General features: G+C 37.1%; 1 protein-coding gene and 1 pseudogene across 10 annotated transcripts in view; one reads left to right on the top strand and one right to left on the bottom strand.

Annotated features, from left to right (window-relative positions):
• The window catches only part of Wnk3 (WNK lysine deficient protein kinase 3), a 151,418-nt gene that overhangs the window by 91,348 nt on the left and 35,733 nt on the right, over positions 1 to 24,337 (bottom strand). For all 10 annotated transcript variants that reach the window (XM_006528871.4, XM_006528870.4, XM_006528872.4 and 7 more), the window contains 4 exons: positions 21,077 to 21,249; positions 19,352 to 19,572; positions 17,817 to 17,974; positions 2,303 to 2,391 (listed from right to left, as the gene is read on the bottom strand). In XM_006528871.4, the coding sequence (XP_006528934.1) occupies positions 2,303 to 2,391; positions 17,817 to 17,974; positions 19,352 to 19,572; positions 21,077 to 21,249 (641 nt within the window). The remainder of the gene's footprint in view (positions 1 to 2,302; positions 2,392 to 17,816; positions 17,975 to 19,351; positions 19,573 to 21,076; positions 21,250 to 24,337) is intronic.
• Positions 13,159 to 13,713, top strand: Rpl21-ps15 (ribosomal protein L21, pseudogene 15; annotated as a pseudogene).

Here is a 24,337-nt window from a genome sequence, read left to right as displayed (position 1 = left end):
ATACCTCAATGGCAGAGTGCCTGCCTAAAATGTATAAGGCCTTGGGTTTTATTTCTAGGACAGAGAAGATAAAGAATACCCAACAGGTGAAATTAAGTATTTATTAACACATGAATGTATTATGAAAATGTGGTATAAATGTACAATGGATTACCCATTTTAAAAGAAATGAAATTCTGATACATGCTACAATAAAAATCAACTTTGAAAAGCCATACTAAACCAGGACAGGGTGTGGTCCAGTGGGGTGGAGTGGAGTCAGAAAGTGGATGGCATATGCCTTTAATCCAAACACTGGTGAGGCAGAGGCAGGTGGAGCTCTGTGAGTTTGAAGCCAGCCTGGTCTACAGAGTAAGTTCCAGGACAACCAAGGTTGTTACACAGAGAAACCATGTCTCCGAAAAAAAGAGAAAGAAAATCCAAATTAAGTGTAATAAGCCAAACATAAAACAATAAACATTCCACTTATATGAGGCACCTAGAAAAGGCATATTCACAGACATAGAAAGTAGAATAGAGAGACATATAGAAAGATATCCTTCTCCACCCTGCAAGGCCAAATGCACAGGCCCAACCCATGCCACATCCAACCTCTCCACCTAGCCAGATCCTCCACATCCTTCTCCTGGGTCTAGCAAGACATAGAACTAATAAAAGGAAATATAGACAATATGAAAGATCAAAGCAATAGCCACACCCTCAAACCTCACCAGTTCTATAAAAATGTCTGCCAATTAAATTATCTAAATAAACCCCAGGATACAGAATTTAAAATAACAATCATAAATTTCAAAGGATTCAAGAATTTAAAGAAGATACACACACACACTCAAAGAAATTAAAGAGAATAAATATTGGAATGATGTCCAAAAAAACAAAAAACAAAAAACCATAAGAAATGGCATAAGCAATCAAGGATTTGAAAACAAAATTCAGTAAAGAAAAATACTGACAAGGACTCAAGTTAGCTAAACATGACCTGAACAAGGATGACACCAATAGACATGCTAATATGGAAAGGGCAAATTCCCATGAACTCAGTGCTAGACAAAGAACTACAGGACACTAAGAAACACCGAGAGTGGGAGAAAAGCTCATCCCAGAGGAAAAGCCCCCCAATTGCTCACTCACTATCAAATGGTTGGCTCTAAAAATATATACATGTAGTGATACATTTAGATGTCTGTGTGTGTGTGTGTCTGTATTAACATGAAACAACATTTTTTTTAAAAGTAATGAATGAAAGGATATGGGAGAAGGGAAGAGAAAGAGGGAAATATGATCTCAACAAATTATTTTTTAAAAGAGGAAATAGAGATTATCAGTGTCTGGAAGGAAGAATTCTGAATTATTAGTGGTTACAGAGCTATAGTTTCAATTGAAGAAATATTTTGGGGGTTGAAAGCAGTGATGGACATATAGCAATATGAACATACTTAAAATATGTTTCTGAAGGACACACATAAAATGGCTAAAATAGGGCCTGAGAGATGGTTCAGCAGTTAAGAATATTTGCTGCTCTTCTAGAGGACCCAGGCTTGGTTCCCAACACCCACAGTGGGCAGCTCCCAACTGCATATGACTCCAAATCCAGGGGATGTGATACCTCTTCTGGCTTTTGCACGTACCTACATACAGATGATACATATATATACACACAGCACACAAACACATACACATAAAAATATTTAAAAGCATTCAAAGATGAATTTGCCAAGTTAAATCAGTAATTAATTATACACAGATAAAAATAAAGCAAGGGGCTGGTGAGATGGCTCAGCAGGTAAGAGCACCTGACTGCTCTTCCGAAGGTCCTGAGTTCAAATTCCAGCAACCACATGGTGGCTCACAACCATCTGTAACAAGATCTGACTCCCTCTTCTGGAGTGTCTGAAGACAGCTACAGTGTACTTACATATAATAAAAAATTAATCTTTTCAAAATAAATAAAATAAAATAAAAGTAAAAGTCAATATTAAAGGAGTTATCTATATAAAAATACTCCTTGGATAAAACTACCCATATTACTTATACTATTATTGTTGGCAGAAAGATAAAACCAAATGTAATCTATCTGCTTACTCTAAACTACTTACCTGCTTTACATTTTACTTTTAAAAATTTATTCCACCTTACTATTAAGTTGATGCCAATGAAAGTTCATCCCATCAAATACAAATGTCAGTTAAAATTCAGCACATGATAGAAAGGATTAAAATTTCAAACAGCATGCAGTAATATATATTACAGATCCAGGATTAAAATGTATCCATCATTTATATAATATTATAATTCCACCAACCTTTCAGATTTGTTTTGTCTAATACATCCTTCAATTATTTCTTTCACTTCAGGGTCTGTGACTTTATTGAAGCTGGCTGGTTTTATGCCCTGGGAGAAAATGGTTACAAATTAAACAACTGAAAGCACAAATCAACATGACATTTATTAAATATTTTTACCATAAAATATCAAATTATTCCATGAGATCATTAGACATATAAATTTAACATATAAATTTTTAAGCAGGGTCTCACTACATAGCCTTGGCTAGATTTGAAGTCTTTATGTTCTCAGTTCTCAACCTATGGGTCTCAACTCCTTTGGGAGTTTATTAGATATATTAGATATTAGATATTCTGTATATCAGATAGTTACTTTACGACTCATATCAGTGGCAAAATTGTAGTTATGAAGTAGTAAGTAAAATACTGTTATGATTGGGGTCATCACAACGTGAAGAACTGTACTAAAGGGTCACAGCATTGGGAAGGTTGAGAACCACTGCTCTATATAGACCAAGCTGGCCCGAAAACTCAGAAATCTGCTTGCCTCTCTTCCAAGTCCTGAGAAGGCAGGCTGGGGCCACCAAACCCACCCAATTTCAACTTTTTAAAATTTTGCTTCATTACTAGTGGGGGAGGGAGGATCCTAGCACACATGTGGAAGTCAGAGAATAACTTGCAGTAGATAGATAATCACCTTTCACCATGTATTTCCCAGGGATTGAACTCAGGTTGTCAGGCTTGATAGAAAGTGCCTTTACCAGCTGAACCATCTCACTAGTCCAAGTTTAACTTTTTTAAAAAGAATCTTTATCACAACTCCATAAATTACTGGAAATTGTAAGGAATCTACATTAATAACTGAGGCACATATAGACTAAAAATACTACTGTAATTAATGATATGGGGAATTCTCACAATTTTATATGAAATAATGAGAAAACAAGATGCTGTGTGTGTGTGTGTGTGTGTGTGTGTGTGTATGATATTCCTAAGTAAGAAAACTTAATAGGAGCTGGAGAGATGTCTCAGTGGTTAAGAAAACTGACTGCTCTTCCAGTGGTCCTGAGTTCAATTCCCACAACCACAGGGTGGCTCACAACTATTTGTAATGAGATCCATTGCCGTCTTCGGGTGTGTCTGAAGACAGTGTCAGTGTACTAACATATATAAAATAAATAAATCTTTTTAAAAAAGAGAAAACGTAATAGGACCTAGAGAGATGGCTCAGTGGTTAAGAGCACTTGCTGCTCTTCTAGAGAATCCAGGTTCAATTATCAGAATCCATATTGAGTAAATCACAACATGTTACTCTAGCTTCAGGGGATCTGGTACCTTCTTCTATCCTCCAAGGATATTCATCAACATGTATGCACTCACTCATTTATAAACACATACATATAAATATTTTTTAAAGAAGGAAATGTAATAATGGACGTGCAAGATTACTTGGCAGATTAAAGGTGCTTGCCACCATACCTGATGATCTAACTTCAATGTCTGGAACCCACAAAAAATAGAAGGAAGACAACGGACTCCCACATGCTGCCATGTGACTTCCACACTCATATTCTGACAATATGTAATACCCAACATGTAATAAATAAAATGGGGGGGGGCAGTTAGATGGCTTGATCTGAGTTTCAGTATCCAGCCCACAATGTGTCAAGAGAGAACTGATTCCTAAAAGCTGTCTTTTAACCTCCATACTCAAGAATGTGATTGTGAGAAGCACACACACACATGTATGTGTGTATGAACTTGTACACATGCACACAAGATGAATAAACTATATTTTCAAAAGAAAAATGAGCCGGGCGGTGGTAGCACATGCCTTTAATCCCAGCACTTGGGAGGCAGAGGCAGGAGGATTTCTGAGTTCGAGGCCAGCCTGGTCTACAAAGTGAGTTCCAGGACAGCCAGGGCTGTACAGAGAAACCCTGACTCGAAAAAAAACAAAAACAAAAACAAAGTAAAATAAAAAAACAGCCTTAAAATGCAAATATAGTAACTATTTTTGAATCAGAGAAAAAGTAGGTTTATCTGCTTGCATGATTGGAGGCAGGAGCTCACTTATGTGCCACGGATGGCCTCAATTTCATAATCTTCTGTTTCAAATTCCCAAATAGCTGGGACCACAGGCATGCTTTACCAGGCCAAACAAAATGAAAGTGGTTTAAAAAACTCTTGAAGCCCAGCATAATGGCCTATGCCTGCAATTCCACTAATGAAGAAGTGAAATCAGGAGGCTCAGGAGTCTAAGGTCATCCTGAGGTAGTTAGAGTCAAAGAAAACATAACTTAGAAAAATAATAGATTCTCTATTTCTAATAGTCTGAATTTAATATATTTCAAAGTCTTTTAAAATGGCTAGATGCCATAAACAAAGTACATGTGTGTACATAGATATAATTGTATATGATAAAGTATGAAAATATATAAATAAATATGTAAAGCCTTTTTTCTACTTAAGCAATATTAATACATTGAAGTAATTTCTTCTGAGGCTAATTATTAGGTTCTAGGATTCTAATAAGAAATAAACAAAATCCAGAGTGTTAAAACAATGACAACAATAAAAAAAAGCTGTACTTAAGATGGCAGCAGGGCAGCTGCTCCTTAAAGGGGAAAAGTCAGAATAAAATAAACTCTATCCTAAAGAGAAAAAATCACAAGGAACTTCAGAAAGTCACAAGGTGTACTACTTGAAAAGTGCAGAGGAAAAGTTGGAAAACATACAGGAAAGAAGCCAAACTCCCCACAATTCCAGGAGTGCTGGTTTCTGACGAAAGGGAAAGCAGCTGAAGCCTCCAGAAGGTGAGCCATGGGTCCTGGAGAAAAGACACTGGAAGTTCTATTCTTAGAATAAGCCCACAGCCGACCCAAGTCTCAAAACCAGTTCAGAGGAGACAGTGACTCCTTCAGTGGATGGGACAATGGTTAGCAATTCCATTCCTGTCACACTGACTTGGAGGGCAGAGGTTGGGCTTCATCTTGGGGGGAGAGGGAGTTAGGGCCCCAAAATAGGGGGAAAAATTAAGAGAGGGAGCCTGAATTTAACTTACAAGAGCCACAGAGCAAGACACAGTCCTAAGAAGCACTTGTAGAGAGCTGAAGGCCTTAACCAACAAACCAAGAAGGAGGACAGGTGGCAGGAGGCTTGGATAACAAAGAGAAATGCAAGGAAAAGCAACCCTGCTCTCAGTGAAAGTAGCAGACTTCATCAACTGAGAACAACCTTAGAATCTGATAGCCCTGAGCCTTAGGTCAGAACTTCCACAGCCGTCTATCTGCTATTCACTTCTATAGATTTAAAAACTTCAGAACCTCCAGTAGAATACTTGAAATATAGGCCTCATCCCCCCAGAAGGATGATTAATTCGAAAGTATAAAGATAGGTCTTTCACCTGTACAGATTTTGACAGCTAAACATTACAAATAATATATCTAAAATATATGAAGAACTCCAAAAACTAAACACTATCAAAAGACCTTTAAATCAAAAGATTGGCAAATGATCTGAATAGACAGTCCTCAAAAGTAGAAAGACAGAGAAAATAAAGATATAGCTCCACTGTTGAGTATATGTTATTCTCCAGAGGGCATGTGTTCATCACTCACACAGTGGCTTGCAACCATCTGTAACTCCAGACAAGTCAGCAGTTAAGAGTGTATACTATTCTTGCAGAGAACTCAAGTTCAAGTCCCAGCACTAATGCTGGGTGCAGCTCACAACTACCTATATCTCCAGCTACAAAGGATACAATTCCTTCTTCTGGTCTCCACAGGAGCCTGTACTCATTTGCATAAAACTACACAGACATATACAAATAATAAAAAGAAATAAAAATAAAAGCTGGAGAGCGAGTCGTTAAGAGAACTTGCAGTTCTTTCAGAAAATTCAAGTTTGATTCCCAGCACTCAAAGGACTCTATATCAACATACCACAAAAGTAACTGTACATCTCTGTTTTCTGCCACACTATTCACAATAGGGAGAGTAGCAAAAAGTCAGTGTAGATGTTCATCAACAGATGAATGGATAAAGAAAATGTGGTACACACATATATAATGGAATTTGATGGCAGACCTAAAATAAAATGGGATTGTGACATTTTCAAGAGAATGGATGTAAATGAAAACCACCATGTTAAACAAAATAATCAGGCTTGGTAAGACAAATACCACATGGGTTGCTTATTGTGGAACCTAGTTTTAAGATTATATATGTATGTGTATATTTTTATATGTGTGTGTTTATAGGTGACAAAATTCAAAAGAAAATCATGAGATATGAAGATATCTTTAAAAAATAGATGGAGAGAGTAACAAACTATCTCTTTGAGTCTAAGGGTAGTCTGGTCTACATAGAGAGTTCCATGATAGACAGGGCTACACAGTGAGATGAGACCCTGTTTCAAAATAAGTAAACACATGTAATAGGAAAACAGAAAAGGACTAATTGATGGAACAAAGGAAACAGGCTACAGGGGGCAGGGAGACATGGGGGAAGGCCAGGGTTAAAGGAAAACATGAGAGTGAGGTATACTTGTATATATGTAAACAAAGCCTCAATGAAACCCATCATATTGCACTGTCACCTAAAAAAAAAGATTTGGGGGACATCAACATTTTAACATGGACAGAGAAGGGGTTCAAGATGCTACACCCTTCCCTGAGAAACTATAGGCAGTTAATGGTTGCTAGGGTATGGGGGAGTCATATTCCTCAGTGGTGTAGCCACTGTAAAGTTGCCCTTGCTCAAGTAAATAACATTCCATCCGAGGTCATAGAAGGAACCCCGGTAAATGCAGTGAGGTACAAAAGAAAGACACGAAAGTAGGAGGGGATTCAGGAAGGGGTTTAGTCTGCAGTAAAAGAGTATATGAGAGAATAATTGGTGAATAAGATGAAAATACATTAATATATGTATAACACTATGAAAGAATATAAGTATGAAATTATAAATAAACATACAATTTTAGAAGAGAAAAATACAAATGCATAATAAATACATGAGCTATGAAAGTAGAAGGGGGAATATTGAAAGGAAGGTACAGTGTAGATAGCTGGAAATGGGGGGACAGCAGGAGAGGAGGTGAGGGAAATCAACCAAAATAAAGTATGCATGAGAACACCATAAAGGAATGTATTCCTCTGTAAGTTAATTTAAAAATAAAACAAGATGAAAATAAAACAAACAATAATTTCCTAAAGTTAACCATAGATTAAGGCATCTTTCAACCCTCATCGGAGAAGCCTGTTTGCAGTAGATAAAGATCAACACAGAGACCCACAGGTATAGAGTATAAGAGACTGTGGAATATTCAGCCCTAAATGGGACCTCTATACCACAGTCCCTTCTCTTAAGGCTCAAGGACCCTTGAGAAAGAGGAGACAGAAGAGCCAGAGGCATTGGATGACTAGAAGGAAACAGTGTCTTCTGGACACAGCAAAGAAGTTACACATAGAAGTTCACAGTGGTTGTAACAGCATGCATGAGATCTGTGCAAGCCTAAGCCAGATCAAATCTCAGGAATGGAGAGGGGCGTTGGACATAAAGTTTCACCCCTAGACAAGAAGCTACTGGAATTTCTTAGTGGATGGATGGGTTGGTTTTCTCTAATCCTCTAATAAGTCAACCATGCTTCATTGAATGCATCCAAGAATATTTGGGCAGTACAAATAGGCCTTAGGGTGGTCAGTGCAGACACAGCATTGATGGATAGACACAAAATTGGATGAGAAAATAAAGGAGGATAGATTCAAGAGAAGTTGGGGGAGGGAAAGTGAATATGATTAAAATACACTGCATGATATTCTCGAGGAACTAATTAAAACTAAGCAAAACAAAAGAAATGAAAACAAATGCTGGCAAGTATGTGGAAAAAGTGGAAACCTTATTGATTACTAGCAGGAATGAAATGTATTGCATTCATTATGGAAATCAGTGTGCAGGCTCCTCAAGAAAACTAAAAATAGACCTACCATACCCTAACACTTCAGGGTATATATAAAAAGGTCTCTTCAGTCAACATACCTCAGAGTTTATTTACTACTGTGTTTATTGACACATAATCCACATCAGCTAATAAATGAACCAGTATCAATGTTTCCCCACAAACAACTATATAATGAAAGTGTGGTACAAATATGCAACAGAATTATATTCAGCTGTAAAGAATAATGAAATCATGGCATTTGCAGAAAAATGGATGAAACTGGAAATTGTTATGTTATAGAAAATAAGCCAGAATGCAAGATTTCTACTATGCTTGAGATGTTAATGTCTTTGTGTATGTGTTTGTGTGTGTGTTGTGTGTGAGGATAAGAAGAAGGGAGGGCCTGAAAAGGGAAGGAGAGAATGGGGAATAATGGAATACATGAAGTAGTCCACCCTAGGCAATGAAAACACTCCAATTCTACCTTGCATCCCTTATTATAGTCATATCTTTAGGCATAATGCTTTTGTACACCATGTATAAAGTTTACCCTTGTGTTATTGAAATGATGATTTCTCTGCCCTCTTATCTTGTTTCAATAGAGACAGGGCATTGTGATGCTTATAGCAAGAATCTCCTGTCTCAAGTTTGTACAAACAATTCTTACCATTTATTCTCTGCCTCATCACCCAATGGCTGGGCAGAATAGAGAATAGGGAGGGCCATCCACCAACCAAAGGAAGGTGAGGGAGAGAGGGAGATTCAGATCAGCAGGCAGGATGGAGGAGTTGGAGTCTTGAAGAAGGTCCAGAGAGATCATGGAAACATACCTGAAGCCCAAAGAACCAGATCAATAATAATACGCAAGTATCAGGGGCTGGGAGGAAGAACCGGGCCCTAACTACAAAATGGTGCTCAACTTACAGAAATTAGAACCCAAGATTACAACCTTAAAAGGGTAAAAACAGGGTAGTGAGGTCAGGGGAGGGGGGTGGTATCAGGCTAGCAGGACAGTTCTGGTCTCTTTAAAAAGAAAGAAGGAAAGAAAGAAAGAAAGAAAGAAAGAAAGAAAGAGAGAGAGAGAGAGAGAGAGAGAGAGAGGAAGGAAGGAAGGAAGGAAGAACAAACACAGATCAAAGCCAAAACTTCCCAAAACAGCACAAGACAAATGGCTACTAGCCATGGGACAGGAACCTGCAAAGAGATAGTATAGAAGACGACTTTTTAAAGAAGCCCCTAGTGAATTTAAATACAGAACACAGAACTTGGGGCTTCTCCCAAGGGCAAATCACAGAGGCAGTGGAGTGGGAGGAACCAGCTCCCATTTACTTTGATTCTGTAGCATTCCAGGCCACTGCCTGGGATAAACGGTGCAGACCTCCTGAGGTACCACAAGGCCATCTGGGGGGCTGACTCTCATGCAAAAGTCTTGGAAAAAACATCTAACAGAACTGTTCTCTAAAATTGAAAGTCTTCCTAAGGTGGGCAGAGCCAACTTACTTGTCCTGACCAAAGGTGCTCCTTCTGGTCAGACGCTTTTAACCCTACAACTTTCCAGACTGGATGAGGAATTGGGATCTGGTAGTATATTCCAAGTTACAGGTAAAAGGCAGAAACAAACCTCTTCTCTGTGGGGTGGAATTGCTAATAGCATGGAAGCAGAAGTCAAACTCACACAAAGAACAGATCTCATAACAAGTAACATTGTTTAAAATTTATAGTTTTAAAAAATGGTCATTTAAAGTTATTGCAAGCCTCATACTTATTCTAATAAGCCTGGTGTCAGGCTAGCTGGACAAGATATCTGGTCTCTTTAAAAAATAAACCATGCCTGACCTAAAGCTGTACTACAGAGCAATTGTGATAAAAACTGCACGGTACTGGTATAGCGACAGACCAATGGAATAAAATTGAAGACCCAAAAATTAACCCATACACCTATGGTCACTAGATCTTTGACAAGGGAGCTAAAACCATCCAATGGGAAAAAAAACAGCATTTTCAACAAATGGTGCTGGCACAACTGGCGTTTATCATGTAGAAGAATGGGAATTGATCCATTACTATCTCCTTTTACTAAGGTCAAATCTAACTCCACATAAAACAAGAGACAGTGAAACTTATAGAGGAGAAAGTGGGGAAAAGCCTCAAAGATATGGGCACAGAGGAAAAATTCCTGAATAGAACAGCAATGGCTTGTGCTGTAAGATCAAGAATCAACAAATGGGACTTCATAAAATTACAAAGCTTCTGTAGGGCAAAAGACACTGTCAATATGACAAAAAGGACACGAACAGATTGGAAAAGGATCTTTACCTATCCTAAATCAGATAGGGGACTAATATCCAATATATATAAAGAACTCAAGAAGGTGAACTCCAGAAAATCAAATAACCCCATTAAAAACTGGGGCTCAGAGCTAAACAAAGAATTCTCACCTGAGGAATACTGAATGGCTGAGAAGCACATGAAATGATGTTCAGCATCCTTAATCATCAGGGAAATGCAAGTCAAAACAATCCTGTGATTCCACCTCACACCAGCCAGAATGGCTAAGATCAAAAATTCAGGTGACAGCAGATGCTGGCAAAGATGTGGAGAAAGAGGAACACATTCCTCCATTGTTGGTGGGATTGCAAGCTTGTACAACCACTCTGGAAATCAGTCTGGCGGTTCCTCAGAAAACTGGTCATAGTACTACTGGAGGATCCCGCAATACCTCTCCTGGGCATATATCCAGAAGATGTTCCAACCAGTAAGAAGGACACATGCTCCATTATATTCATAGCAGCCTTATTTGTAATAGCCAGAAGCTCGAAAGAACCCAGATGCCCCTCAACAGAGGAATGTATACAGAAAATGTGGTACATTTACACAATGGAGTACTACTCAACTATTAAAAAGAATGAATTTATGAAATTCCTAGACAAATGGATGGACCTGGAGGGCATCATCCTGAGTGAGGTAACCCAATCACAAAAGAACTCACATGATATGTACTCACTGATAAGTGGATGTTAGCCCAGAAACTTAGAATACCCAAGATACAAGATACAATTTGCAAAAACACATGAAACTCAAGAAGAACGAAGACCAAAGTGTGGACACTTTGCCCCTTCTTAGAATTGGGAACAAAACACCCATGGAAGGAGTTACAGAGACAAAGTTTGGAGTTGAGACAAAAGGATGGACCATCTAGAGACTGCCATACCCAGGGATCCATCCCATAATCAGCCTCCAAACGCTGACACCATTGCATACACTAGCAAGATTTTGCTGAAAGGACCCTGATATAGCTGTCTCTTGTGAGGCTATGCCGGGGCCTAGCAAACACAGAAGTGGATGCTCACAATCAGCTATTGGATGGATCACAGGGCCCCCAATGGAGGAGCTAGAGAAAGTACCCAAGGAGCTAAAGGGGTCTGCAACCCTATAGGTGGAACAACAATATGAACTAACCAGTACCCCCAGAGCTCGTGTCTCTAGCTGCATATGTATCAGAAGATGGCCTAGTTGGCCATCAGTGGAAAGAGAGGCCCTTTGGTCTTTCAAACTTTATATGCCTCAGTACAGGGGAACACCAAGGCCAAGAAGTGGGAGTGGGTGGGTAGGGGAGTGGGGGGAGGGTATGGGGACTTTTGGGATAGCATTGGAAATGTAAATGAAGAAAATACCTAATTAAAATAAAATATAAAATTAAAAAAATACTTAAAATATTGTGTCAGGGAAAATAAAAAAAGAATTTAAACATAAAAGAAAGAAAGAAAGAAAGAAAGAAAGAAAGAAAGAAAGAAAGAAAGAAAGAACAAAAACAGATCAAAGGCAAAACTTCCCAGAACAGCACAAGACAAGCATTTTAGATTGCTATGTGTTTTTGAAAAACAGGGCTTTAGGAAAAAGAATACATTGCTTAAACACTTTGCTAAAATTAATAAATCCAATTAAAAAGATATTAAAATGTTAGATACAAAACAAAGAAGAAATAAAATATGGAAACAAAAATTAGAAAAAGGTACAATGTTCTATAGACGAAACTGAACAAAATACTAACATAGTACAGATACAAGACAAAAAGAAAAATATGAAAACCAGATACAGGCCTTAGAAGAAAAACTAGAAATTTTTATAATTAAAAATGAAGAAAATACTAAGAGTACAGATGCAAGAAAAGGAAAAATATGAAAATCAAATACATGACTTATAGGCTTTAGAAGAAAAGTTAGAAAAGATTATAAACAAAATTTAGAAAGATAAAGTAAGGTTAAAGCCTACTGCCCCACCATGTAATGAAAACTAGAAAAGTCAGCCAAAGATTATTAGAAAACTAACCATAGCTTATCTGGTTACTATACAACAAATCACAACAGACAATGGCTACCCTCAGGAAGAATTTAGATGACAGCCAATAGAAAGACTGAATTTAAAAATTATAAGAATGCAACTTTAATAGATAAAAGAATCCCTAAAGGCTTTAAGAAAACCCAAACTGATAATGTTTTAATTGTGGCAATCAAAGTCATTTAAAAAGAGATTATAGGCAAGGCATTCCTAGAAACAAAGATTGTTTTTTCTAGAGAAAATCCAAAAAGAAGGCTCCAGCCTTCTGAAATATGCACAAGGTATGGCAAAGGCCAGCAATGGACTACTGAATGTAGATCAACAAATGACAAACAAGGAAAGCTCTTGTTTAAAAAGAGGCCCCAATATGAAATTCAAATCAGCCATCTCAGGTCAACAACAGAGAAACTCATCCGCAGAACAATTAAACCACCCTCCTCTGGATATAAACATTGATAACCCAGATAGCAAAACCAGAACAACTTTAATAGATAAATAGAAAACTCAAGAGAGACCAAAGGCTTAATGGATTTAGGAACAGATGTAAGAAAAAGATGTTTAATAAACAAAAAGGGATAAAAAAAATCTCCCAGAGCTTTCGGCCGCCGCAGCCATCTTCCAGTAACTCGCCAAAATGACGAACACAAAGGGAAAGAGGAGAGGCACCCGGTACATGTTCTCTAGGCCTTTTAGGAAACATGGCGTTGTTCCTTTGGCCACATACATGCGAATCTACAAGAAGGGTGATATTGTAGACATCAAGGGAATGGGCACTGTTCAAAAAGGAATGCCCCATAAGTGCTACCACGGCAAAACCGGAAGAGTCTACAATGTCACCCAGCATGCCGTGGGCATCATTGTCAACAAGCAGGTTAAGGGCAAAATTCTGGCCAAGAGGATCAATGTGCGGATTGAGCACATCAAGCACTCAAAGAGCAGAGACAGCTTCCTGAAGCGGGTGAAGGAGAACGACCAGAAGAAAAAGGAAGCCAAAGAGAAGGGCACCTGGGTACAGCTGAAGCGCCAGCCTGCGCCACCCAGAGAAGCACACTTTGTGAGGACTAACGGAAAAGAGCCTGAGCTGTTGGAGCCCATTCCATACGAATTCATGGCCTAATGTACACAAAGAAATAAAATACCAGCACCAGGAAAAAAAAAATCTCCCAGAGACAAATATGTTGGGGGAGAGAAAATGCTCATTTCCACAGGAAAAGAAAAAGTATAGATTCCATTCAAACTGATAAAAATCAGATTTGATAGAGCAATACCCCCCAAAGGTCTTGGCTACAGACAAGAAGAAAGAAATCAAGAAGACCAAAGAGGACAGGTAACATGATTTGCTGATCCCCCTACATGAGCCTTGAAACTGGCTGACATTAAAATGTCTCTAGCCGGGCTGGTGAGATGGCTCAGTGGGTAAGAGCACCCGACTGCTCTTCCGAAGGTCCGAAGTTCAAATCCCAGCAACCACATGGTGGCTCACAACCATCTGTAATGAGATCTGACTCCCTCTTCTGGAGTGTCTGAAGACAGCTACAGTGTACTTATATATAATAAATAAATAAATCTTTAAAAAAAAAATGTCTCTAGCCAGAACTTCAGCTTACATGATCAATAAATCTTGTTTGCTACAGAATTCTCATGATTTATAATTACATGCTATTTATTACATGCCATCTTTTCATATCTCATGAATGGAGATTAGCATTGCAGTTTGATTATAAGATCAAACTAATTTCTAAAGGAAGACAGTTGTCTTTCACCTGCTCAAAAAAAAAAAAAAAAAAAAGGAGGAGGAAATAATCCTTAACTGATGCTGTTACCTCTAAAGACTTGCTTTCAAAACTGCTTCAAGGGGGCTGCTGACCCCAGATGACCTTAGTTCATCCAGCCTTTTAGACTGTTCCAATCAGGACTTCTGTACTTAATCAACACAGAGAGACTAAACAACAAATGATGGCAGCTAACTTTCTTAAGACTAACCATCTTCTAATTTTCATGGGCCCCCAAAAGGAATCCTTCCTCCCAATTCAGCAAGAAGCTATTATAAGAAGACCATCGTCCCAACCCATGAATTGTAGTGGTTGGGCTGGAGAGATGGCTCAACAGTTAAGAGCACTGACTGCTCTTCCTGAGGTCCTGAGTTCAATTCCCAGCAACCACATGGTGGCTCACAACCATCTGTAATGGGATCTGATGCCCTCTTCTGGTGTGTCTGAAGACAGATACAGTGTACTCATATAAATAAAATAAATAAATATTTAAAAGGGGGGGCTGGTGAGATGGCTCAGCTGGTAAGAGCACCCGACTGCTCTTCTGAAGGTCCTGAGTTCAAATCACAGCAACCACATGGTGGCTCACAACCACCCATAATGAGATCTGTCGCCCTCTTCTGATGTGTCTGAAAACAGCTACAGTGTACTTACATATAATAATAAATCTTTGGGCCAGAGCTCACAGAGGTCCTAAAAGTTCAATTCCCAACAACCACATGAAGGCTCACAACCACCTGACAGCTACAGTGTACTCACATACATAAAATAAATAATCTTTAAAAAATCACCATGGCAACAAAAAGTCATTTAAAAAGTTGTAGTGGTTTAGATCATTTTATGAATTATAGATACGTTGTCATTTTAAGGGATGATACAAATAATTATGGTCTGCAATAGAGAAGAAACAAAAAAGAGAGGTTAGATTTGGGATCTCTTTTCTCTTCCCTTTTCTCTATCTTACTTAGGTAAGAGAAAGGGGGTCAAAAGGAAAAAAGAAGGATATAGAAATATTTTAAGAAATTAGACAAATAGGTATAGAATCTACTCTTAAACAAAAAAACTATTATAGCCATACTCTTACACTGGAACATAATTTTGTATATTGATACAGAAATAGGTTATTTTTGATACACTGGTATAGGTTACTATATATTGATGCAAATTTAAGGTTATATTTGATACACATAATGTAAATATTTTTAATGCTTATTTGATATTGTACTTATATTTTTAAAGATACAATATAAAGTTCTGGTGCTTATGAAAGCTATTACAAACTGTTAGGGATGATATAAAGTACAAGTTGTGAATTATTAGGGATCATTAAGAAATACAAATTAATAGTCAAACTCATGATCATATTAGATACTAGTTTATTAATTATAATAAAATGTTCTCAATGTTGTTTAAATAGTAAATAGCTAAGAATAAACAATATTTGCAATTTAGATGTACTATAGATAGCTGGTTTTCAAAAACCTCAGAGATCCACAGAATATGGCATTTAAAATTTTCATTGTTAAAAGATCTTTTGACTATGAGACAGGTCTGCTCCAGGTAGTACCCCCATTCCACTTCAAAGATGATGATGATCATCAATAACCTCCATATAGAATTGCTTTGATTATGGAAAACTAGCCACTGGGCAAAGCAAATGCCTATGCTTTGACTACAGACAAATCTGACCAGAAAAGACAAATAGGCACAGGAAAGACTACTACCAAGCTCTGCCAATACAGAACAAGCAAGTCCTTTACAATTCCTGCTTCACAAAAAGTCTGTCAGATAGTCTGGGACAGAAGGCTAAAGATAGATACTCCAATGTTATAGAGAATATTTAGGACTGTCCAGGCAGTCAGCTGTCTCTGTCATTTCTATAAGTTTTAGAAGCTGTGTCTTTGTGCTTCCTGCATACTCACGTAATATTTATTCCTTCTCAGGTTTTTGATGGGATTGAAGACTAAATAGTCATAGTCTTCCTTAAGTTGTCTAGGATTTAAGATGATGTTCTAGGTCTAAGAAGATTTTTTCAGATGGTAGTACAAGTTAGGATAGAAAATGATTTAGAAACAGAACTCTAAACTCACTAAGATGGGATAGATGGTAGAATATTTTATCTAAGTTGCCAAATATAAATGGAATGGAAATTATGAATGTAAATCTTACCTAATAGTTTTCATAATTGTTTCATAATTTTTATAATTGTATTCAACTTATATTTGAAAGAAAAGAGCTTTTTATTGGGGAATTATAGAGAGAATATCTTGTATATTGTATAGATACATCTCTTGTCAATTAAAAAGCCTATGGCCTATGGCTTAGACAGGAAATGAGAGGTGGGACATGTGGGAGGAGAAAGGATTCTGGAATAGAGCCAGATAAGGTAGATCTTCCTGGGAAGATGTAAACAGATGGATACATGTTACAGAATGTAGGTTAAAATAATTGGGTTATTTTGGTTATCATTCTAGTCAGAGAAGAGCCTAGCAATATGACCAAAGTATTTATAAATATATTTTGAGTCTGAGTCTTATTTCTGGGAACATGGGGCAGGGAGAAAGAATGAGAACTAACTTCTACACTTATTTTATACGTCTTTTTTCTTAGTTCCAGGATTAGGTTTCATAATGTAGCCCAAGTTTGCCTCAAACTTACAACCCTCTTTCCTTAGCCTCCCAAGTGCTAGGATTACAAGTGTGCACCACGATATCTTGCTAGTTATATCTTAATTTATATTATTCTTCTCTGAGAAATGTAAGCTCTTGGAGAGGAGCAAACACTTTTTGTCATTGCAGTCCTTACAATTTCTAGCATAAAAAAAATATTCATAGTAGGGAATTCAAATGTTTTACCTCTAAAACTACATATTGAAAGCTTTTTCATAATTGGGCACTTAGAAGTATTATAGGCCTTCAAGTTCTTCTAATCAGTCTTTATTATCCACCTTTTAAAACAAAGACCAGTCAAACTAGACATAGTGGTGCACACTTTTAATCCCAGCACTTGTGAGGCAGAGGCAGGCAGATCTCTGAGTTTGAGTCCAGCCTGGTCTATGTAGTAAGTTCTCAGACAGTCAAAGGTACATAGTGACATAGTGAGACCCTGTCTCAGAAAAAAAGAACAAAACAAAATTAAGACTGATATAATATCTAAAATTTTACTATAAATAAACCTGTATGTTTTCTACAAAATAATGTAGAACATTTTATATGACCCAATAGAGTTCAAGTACATAAATAGAAACCTTTATAAATCTAAAGCTTTACTAAATGCAATTGTTAAACTAACATTGTTATATAAAACTAAACCATAATGGGTGTGGCTATTTTTTTTCACTAGAGTCTTGTTTATATTGGTCAAGCATTCTACCACTAAGCCACACACTTTGTTCCATAATTAAATTTGACTAAGTTAATTTTGTCAATCTCAATATAAAATATGGCAATCTGTTAAGTAAAATGAATAAAATTATACCTACACTGGTTACTTTCCGGTATATTTGTGCTGCATTCTGGCACTCAGAATATGGATACTCCGAAGTAGCCATTTCCAACATACACATTCCAAAAGCATAAACATCTACAGATTCATCATAGTGTTCTTCATACATCTCCGGAGCCATAAATTCAGGAGTGCCTGTAAAATAATACCACAACCACATTTTTATTAAAAGGAAAAATATATATTCATCAAGTCTTTCTTTCCCATAAAAACTATCTGTCAATTTCTGCCCCCTCAAAGGAAATCTGTAAATCAGGCTGGGTGTAGTGATGCACACCTTTACTCCAGCACTTGGGAAGCAGAGCTAGGTGGATCTCTTTTGAGTTCGAGGCCAGCCTGGCTTACAGAGTAAGTTACAGGACAGTCTAAGCAATGTAGAATGACCCTTTCTCAAAAAAAAAACCAGAAAATTTAACAATCTGTACTAATGAAATACAATTTAAAACATTCAGTGTTAGGTGAAAATGTTAAAAATCCAACTTTAGACAGGCATGGTAGCTCATACTTGTAATCCTAGTACTTAAGGAGGAAGGTCAGAATTTTAAGATTATTCTCAACTATATAGTATGCTCAAGGTCAGCCTGGTCTACATTGAAATCCTGTCTCAAGAAAAGAAAAGGCCAGACACTATGATGTAAGTCTTTGACACCAGCTCTTATGAGGCAAAGACAGGAGGATCTCTGAGTTTGAGGCCAACCTAGTGTTCATACCAAGTTCCAGGTCAGCTAGAAATACATAATAGATTGGTCCTGTCTCAAAAAACAAAGATAGCTAGGTACAGTTAAAATCTGATTTTATTTATAACTTTTAGTTCAAACTTGGATAAATAAATTTAGTAAACTTTCTTCCTTAAGTCCTCAGAATCTTTCAATAATCCTTAATAGATGGAGCTGAAGAGATAGTTCAGTGGTTAAGAGCACTTGCCACTCTTGTAGAAGACCTGAGTTCAGTTCCTAGCACCCACACGATTGTTCACAACTGACTTTAACTCCAACTCTAAGGGCTCCAACACCATCTTCTGACCTTTTGTGTGCATGGCATGCAGGTCACAGAAATACATGCAGGCAAACACCCATACATAAAATAAAGGTAAATTAAAGGTAAATTTAAAAAAATAATAGTTCTTAACACATTCTACAAAATACACACAATAGGATATATTAGAAATAGGTCAGTTTTCACATAATTGATCTTTCAAAGCAAATTAACAGTTGAATGATGGCCGGGTCTTAAAATACAAAGACTGAGGAGCCAGAGAAGGGAGGATTAGGAACTCAAGGTCATCTTTTACCACTTAGTGAGTCTGAGAACATTCCAAGATATACAAGACTCCATCTCAACAAAACTAGCATGCTTGTAAGTGTGTGCATGTGTGTGACATAAATGAATCCTTAAAAATCAGGCAGTGGCCAAAATTTTGCTCAAGACAGTAGATGACTAATCATTTTTGTTCCATTCCTATACAACCGGCAAATCAAATACACAGCAAGTAAATTGTAAAATACTAGTCACCAATGACACTCTTAGCAAACGATGTGCGCATTAAGGTTGCAAGTCCCAGATCACCAATCTTCACAGATCCAGTGGGTCCTGTGATGAAAATGTTGTCACATTTCAGATCCCGGTGAATAATAGGAGGCGTCCTTGTGTGTAAGAACTGCAATCCTTTTAAGATTTGCCTGCACCAGCTTCTTAAGACCTTTGGTTTCATGACTTTAAATCGTTTTAAGTACCTATACAAAGAAACAAAGTCCATATGTAAACAAATATTCCCAGATTATTCTACAAATACCACTATGAGTGAGATGTTCTTATTACTTATTTACGATGATTGCTACCCCTGGATAATTTTTAAGATTTAATTTTTATTTTCATTTATGTATTTGTTAATTTGCACATACGTGCAAAATGCCTGTGGGAGCCAGAAGAAGGCATTAGACCCCTGGAGCTAGAGTTACATAGAGTTGTAAGGTGCCCAGTGTGGACACCACAACTTGAACTCTGATCCTCTGCAAGAGCAGCAGATGCTCTTTACTACTGAGCCATCTCTCTAGCCCCAGATTTATTTTCTATTGTCTGATGTAGCAAAGTAAAAATCTATCAAAAGCCTCATTCCAATCTAATCTTTCAGTGACTTACAGGTCACTTAAGTTTACCATCCTACCTCATAGTCCCTCAAAGAAATGGTTTGACCTATTCTAAAAGATGTTCTACAGAGTCCAGTACTTTTAATTCAAAATAAGAATCATACTAGAATGACTTTTTTGGAATGGAAGCACCATTTTCAAAAGAAAGCCCTTCTCTGCTTCTAAATAATTACTTACCCAGCCATTGGAGAACTTGGCTACATAAAATTTTAGTGTAAGATGCCAGAAAAACTGTACAGTTCACCTTTAGTTATTTACAACTGATTATACAGTCAATTTGTACCAATAAAAATTGATTACAAGCAAAAGAGTATAATTATATGGTAGTTATTCCTTACTAGATGTGTAAGCTTGAAAAAACCCTTAGCAAGTCATTATCTTTTAAAAATGCAATCATATTCTATAATAATTTTCAGTTCTCAAGTTCTACATCTCTAAAACATTGCCTTTTGTGGGGTGTTTTTAGAGTTATGATTTTAAGTGCATAAATATATGTGCTAAATAACTGCCAGGTGCTCATCAATGTCAGAAGAGGGCATTGCATTCCCTGGAACTAGAGTTATTGATGGTTATAAACCATCACATTAGTGCTAGTAGCCTCTGCAAGAGCAACAAGTGCTCTTTCATTTCTGAGCCATCTCTATAACCCTCTTTTTTGTGTTTTTGAGGCATGATTTCTTGTAGCTCAGTCTGACCCCAAATTCATGATGTACCCTGAAGTGGAGACTTCCTACTTCTACTCCAGCACTCAGTGCTGAGAATAAAGGTAGGTGCTACCATTCCTATTTTTAGGTGGCGCTGGGGATTGAACCCATAGCTTCATGCATGCTAGGCAAACATTGAACCAATTGAGCTTGATCCCCAGGACCCCTAACATTAACTTGTCAGCACTACATATTCTAACACACTTCATAAGTAGTTGTAATACTAGGGATGGAATCCAAATCCTTGTACATACTAAGTAAGTGCTATTTCACTGAGCTATATGGTCCCAACCCTTCTACATCCCCTTAAGCCAAAGTTTATAAATAACTTCTATGACTCATTAAAATGATTTTCATCTCAACTGGTACTATCAGAGTCAACTTACGTCTTTAAGGTTCCTGATGTCATTAGTTCAGTCACTAACACAATACATTTCTTTCCTTTCAAAGTGGACTCCCATGAATCATAGAATCGAACTATATTGGGATGCTGGAGGCCTTTCAACATCTCTGCTTCTTCTTTGAACCGTTGCTGCTCAGCTTTAGTTAATTTGCGGTCCTAAAACAGAAGAACAAGTTGCAAGTTAAGACCACAGAAATTTCCATGCACATTTCTAATAGCTCAACTGAGTGTTTTACTATTTGCAAATATGTCTTATACCTATAAATTTTTCTCAATAGCTATAGAATTACTGATATTTTTTCCTCAATTAATTTGACTCTTCCATGAGGTAATGCAACTATTGTTACATTTCACAACTATGCTATGAACATACCTACGTAGTAACATCAGTGTCTAAAGGGCTTTTGGGTATAGTTTGGTAGTAGTGCTTACATATCTCAAAATGAATTTACAAAAAAAGAATAAGATAGATAATTGTAATATTTCCCTAAGAAATCCTGAAGTTTTCATATTTAGAAATCTCTGAAAATCAGAACAAGAATAATCAAAAAGTAATAAGACTTGGAACTTTTTTCCAGTTTAATTTCTGACTTGTCAAAACTGGTCTAAGCTTCCAGGTAGAAATATTGGGCTACTAACTAATGAAAGACCTTCAAATAGGTTCCGAACCTCAAATCTGCTACATTATAATGCTACAAGTCATAGGCATAATGTTTATAATATTCTAAAGGACTGTGATCCGAAAATTCTGAAGTCGGACAAACTGTCAGTTAAGCTAAGAAAGGAAAACTGCCTATACTTCTAGAAATGAGAACAGAGAAAACATCCATCCCACATAACTTTTCTGAAAATATTACTCAAATACTTTCCATAAAAAATGGCCCAAACTGTTATCACAGCCAAGAACCTATGACTAGACAGGTCACTGGCCCTAGAGGGTAACCTACTAAATGAACATAGTAAGAAACCAACTCAAGACTTACCATTATACCCATAAATTAGTGCTTCTCTCAACCCTCATTAGAGGAACGTCTTTTAGCAGCAGATGGTGATTAACACAGAGGCCCACAATGATCAACATGCAGACAAGAGACTACACAATGTTAATCCCTAAATGGAACATCTACATCATACCCTGTTCCTCTTAAGGCTCAGGGATCATTGCAGAAGATGGCCAGAAAGATTATAAGAGGTGGTAGGTGACTACAACAGTGTTTCTAGAATACAACAGGGAAGCTGCACATATGTAGTCACAGGAATTGACAGCATGTACAACACCTGTAGAACTTAAGCCAGACAGAATTCCACCCATAGCAGAGGAACTTCTGGCAACTAATAGCTGTTGTGCATTGACAGATAAAGAAAATGATTCTATTGTTTGTATTCTCATGAATAATCTATAAAAGAACAAAAATAAATATAAATTGAACTACTAGTAGCTCAACAAAAATAAAAAATAATAAAAATGTCAATATGTGTCAATATCTCCATATGAGCCATTGTCTGCAGCAGTTAGTACAGTGGGTATTTTAAGCTATCTCAGTAGGTATATTGAAGATATCAGATTATGATTTTAATTTTAATTTTAATTAACAATCAATAACCCAATTGAATAGAGTTGAAGGGAAATGTAGATGATATAGCTCAGGTATTAAGCATTTCCCAAGCAAGAAATGATAAAATGAGGTTTGATCACTGGTATTGACAAAAACAAATGAACCCACGTTTCCCTACATAATTTGTGTCTATGGATCAACACTGTTGATTTGTTAGTTTATTGAGATATGTTTCTCATTACATAAGCCAGGCTGGCCTGGAACCCAGAGATCTGCCTGTCTCGGCATCAGAATACTGGAATTAAAGGTATTTATTACTGTGTCTAGCAACATCACATGACATCACCCTTACATTTTATCACTGTTAGAAAGAGGTGTGCTGTTTGTTTTGTTTTCCCTTGAAATGAGGTTTCAGGTAAGCAGGATGGCATTGAACAACTGAGCCTCCTGCCTCCATGCCCTAACATGCTAAGTTTACAAGCAAACACCACTATACTGTGCTTTGTCTTTTCCCCTTTTAGATGGGGTTCTCTCTCTTGTCCAGGTTGGCCTCGAATTCATGTTCCTATTACCTCAGCCTTCCAAGCAATTAAGATTACAGGTTGTGCATCAATACTTCACAAGTTTATTTTTAAATAGATACCTACTTTTGGTTTTTGTGTGTGCATGTGCGTGTATGCCTGTGCATGTGTACATGTGTTTTTGCTTCTTTTTTTTTTTTTCATTAGTTTTTTCTCTGTGTAGCCCTTATTGTCCTGGAACTCACTCTGTAGACTGGGCTGGCCTCAAATTCAGAGATCCACCTGCCCTCTGCTTCGGGAGTACTGGGATTTAATGCATGCGCTACCACGGCTGGCAGATACCTACTTTAGTAAGTTAAGGTATTCTACTTTGAATTTACTTAGAAGTGTATTTGTTTTGATTTGTTTTAATCGCAATAACAGAATCTTCATTTTAGTTATATTTATTTGTTTCTTCATACTTGTATATGTCACAGTGCATGCAGAAGTCACAGGGTTTAATATTCTAATGTTAAACCAGACATTTTTCATGTATATTTGTTGGAAATGTTGGTCTATAGGGTTTTTTTTAATTTTTTACATATATCTACTTGTGTTTGAATGGGGGGGGTGAATGCCACGGCATTCATGTGGAGATCAGAGGACAACGCTTTGCAGTCTGGTCTTTCCTTCCATCCCCTGGGTCCTGGGCATCAAAATCGGATCATCAGGCTTAGCAACACCTTTATTTACCCTATGAGCCATCTCTCAAGTATTAATAGTTTTCTTATAAAATTTTATCTGCTTTTAACATCACAAGTTGGACTCTGATTTGCTTTTTGCTTTGCTGGCTTGAGACAGTCAAAGCTCTGGAAAACTCAGTATAGGTTTATGCCTCTAGTCATCCTATATCAGAAGAATCAGAGTCTCAAATTCTCCAAGAAGATACTTATTATCAACAGGAAATGATAAGTAGATCTCGTTCTTATATTTGGACTGTTCTATTTTTCTACCCTAATTGATTTTGCTAAAATAGAAACAATATTGAAAAAAGATGCTAACACTCATCTTATACGAGATTTTCATGAAAACTGCTTTATCATCCTAGAGCTTAAACAATTATTCTGTTTTAAAGAAATTGTTTTAAATTAAGTGATTTCCATACACATAACATTAGTTTTGCTCTTT

The sequence above is a fragment of the Mus musculus genome, chromosome X, assembly GCF_000001635.26.
Source record: "Mus musculus strain C57BL/6J chromosome X, GRCm38.p6 C57BL/6J".
Classification (NCBI taxonomy): domain Eukaryota; kingdom Metazoa; phylum Chordata; class Mammalia; order Rodentia; family Muridae; genus Mus; species Mus musculus.
The sequence above is the reverse complement of the archived record's forward strand: the minus strand, read 5'-3'. Positions and strand labels throughout refer to the sequence as shown.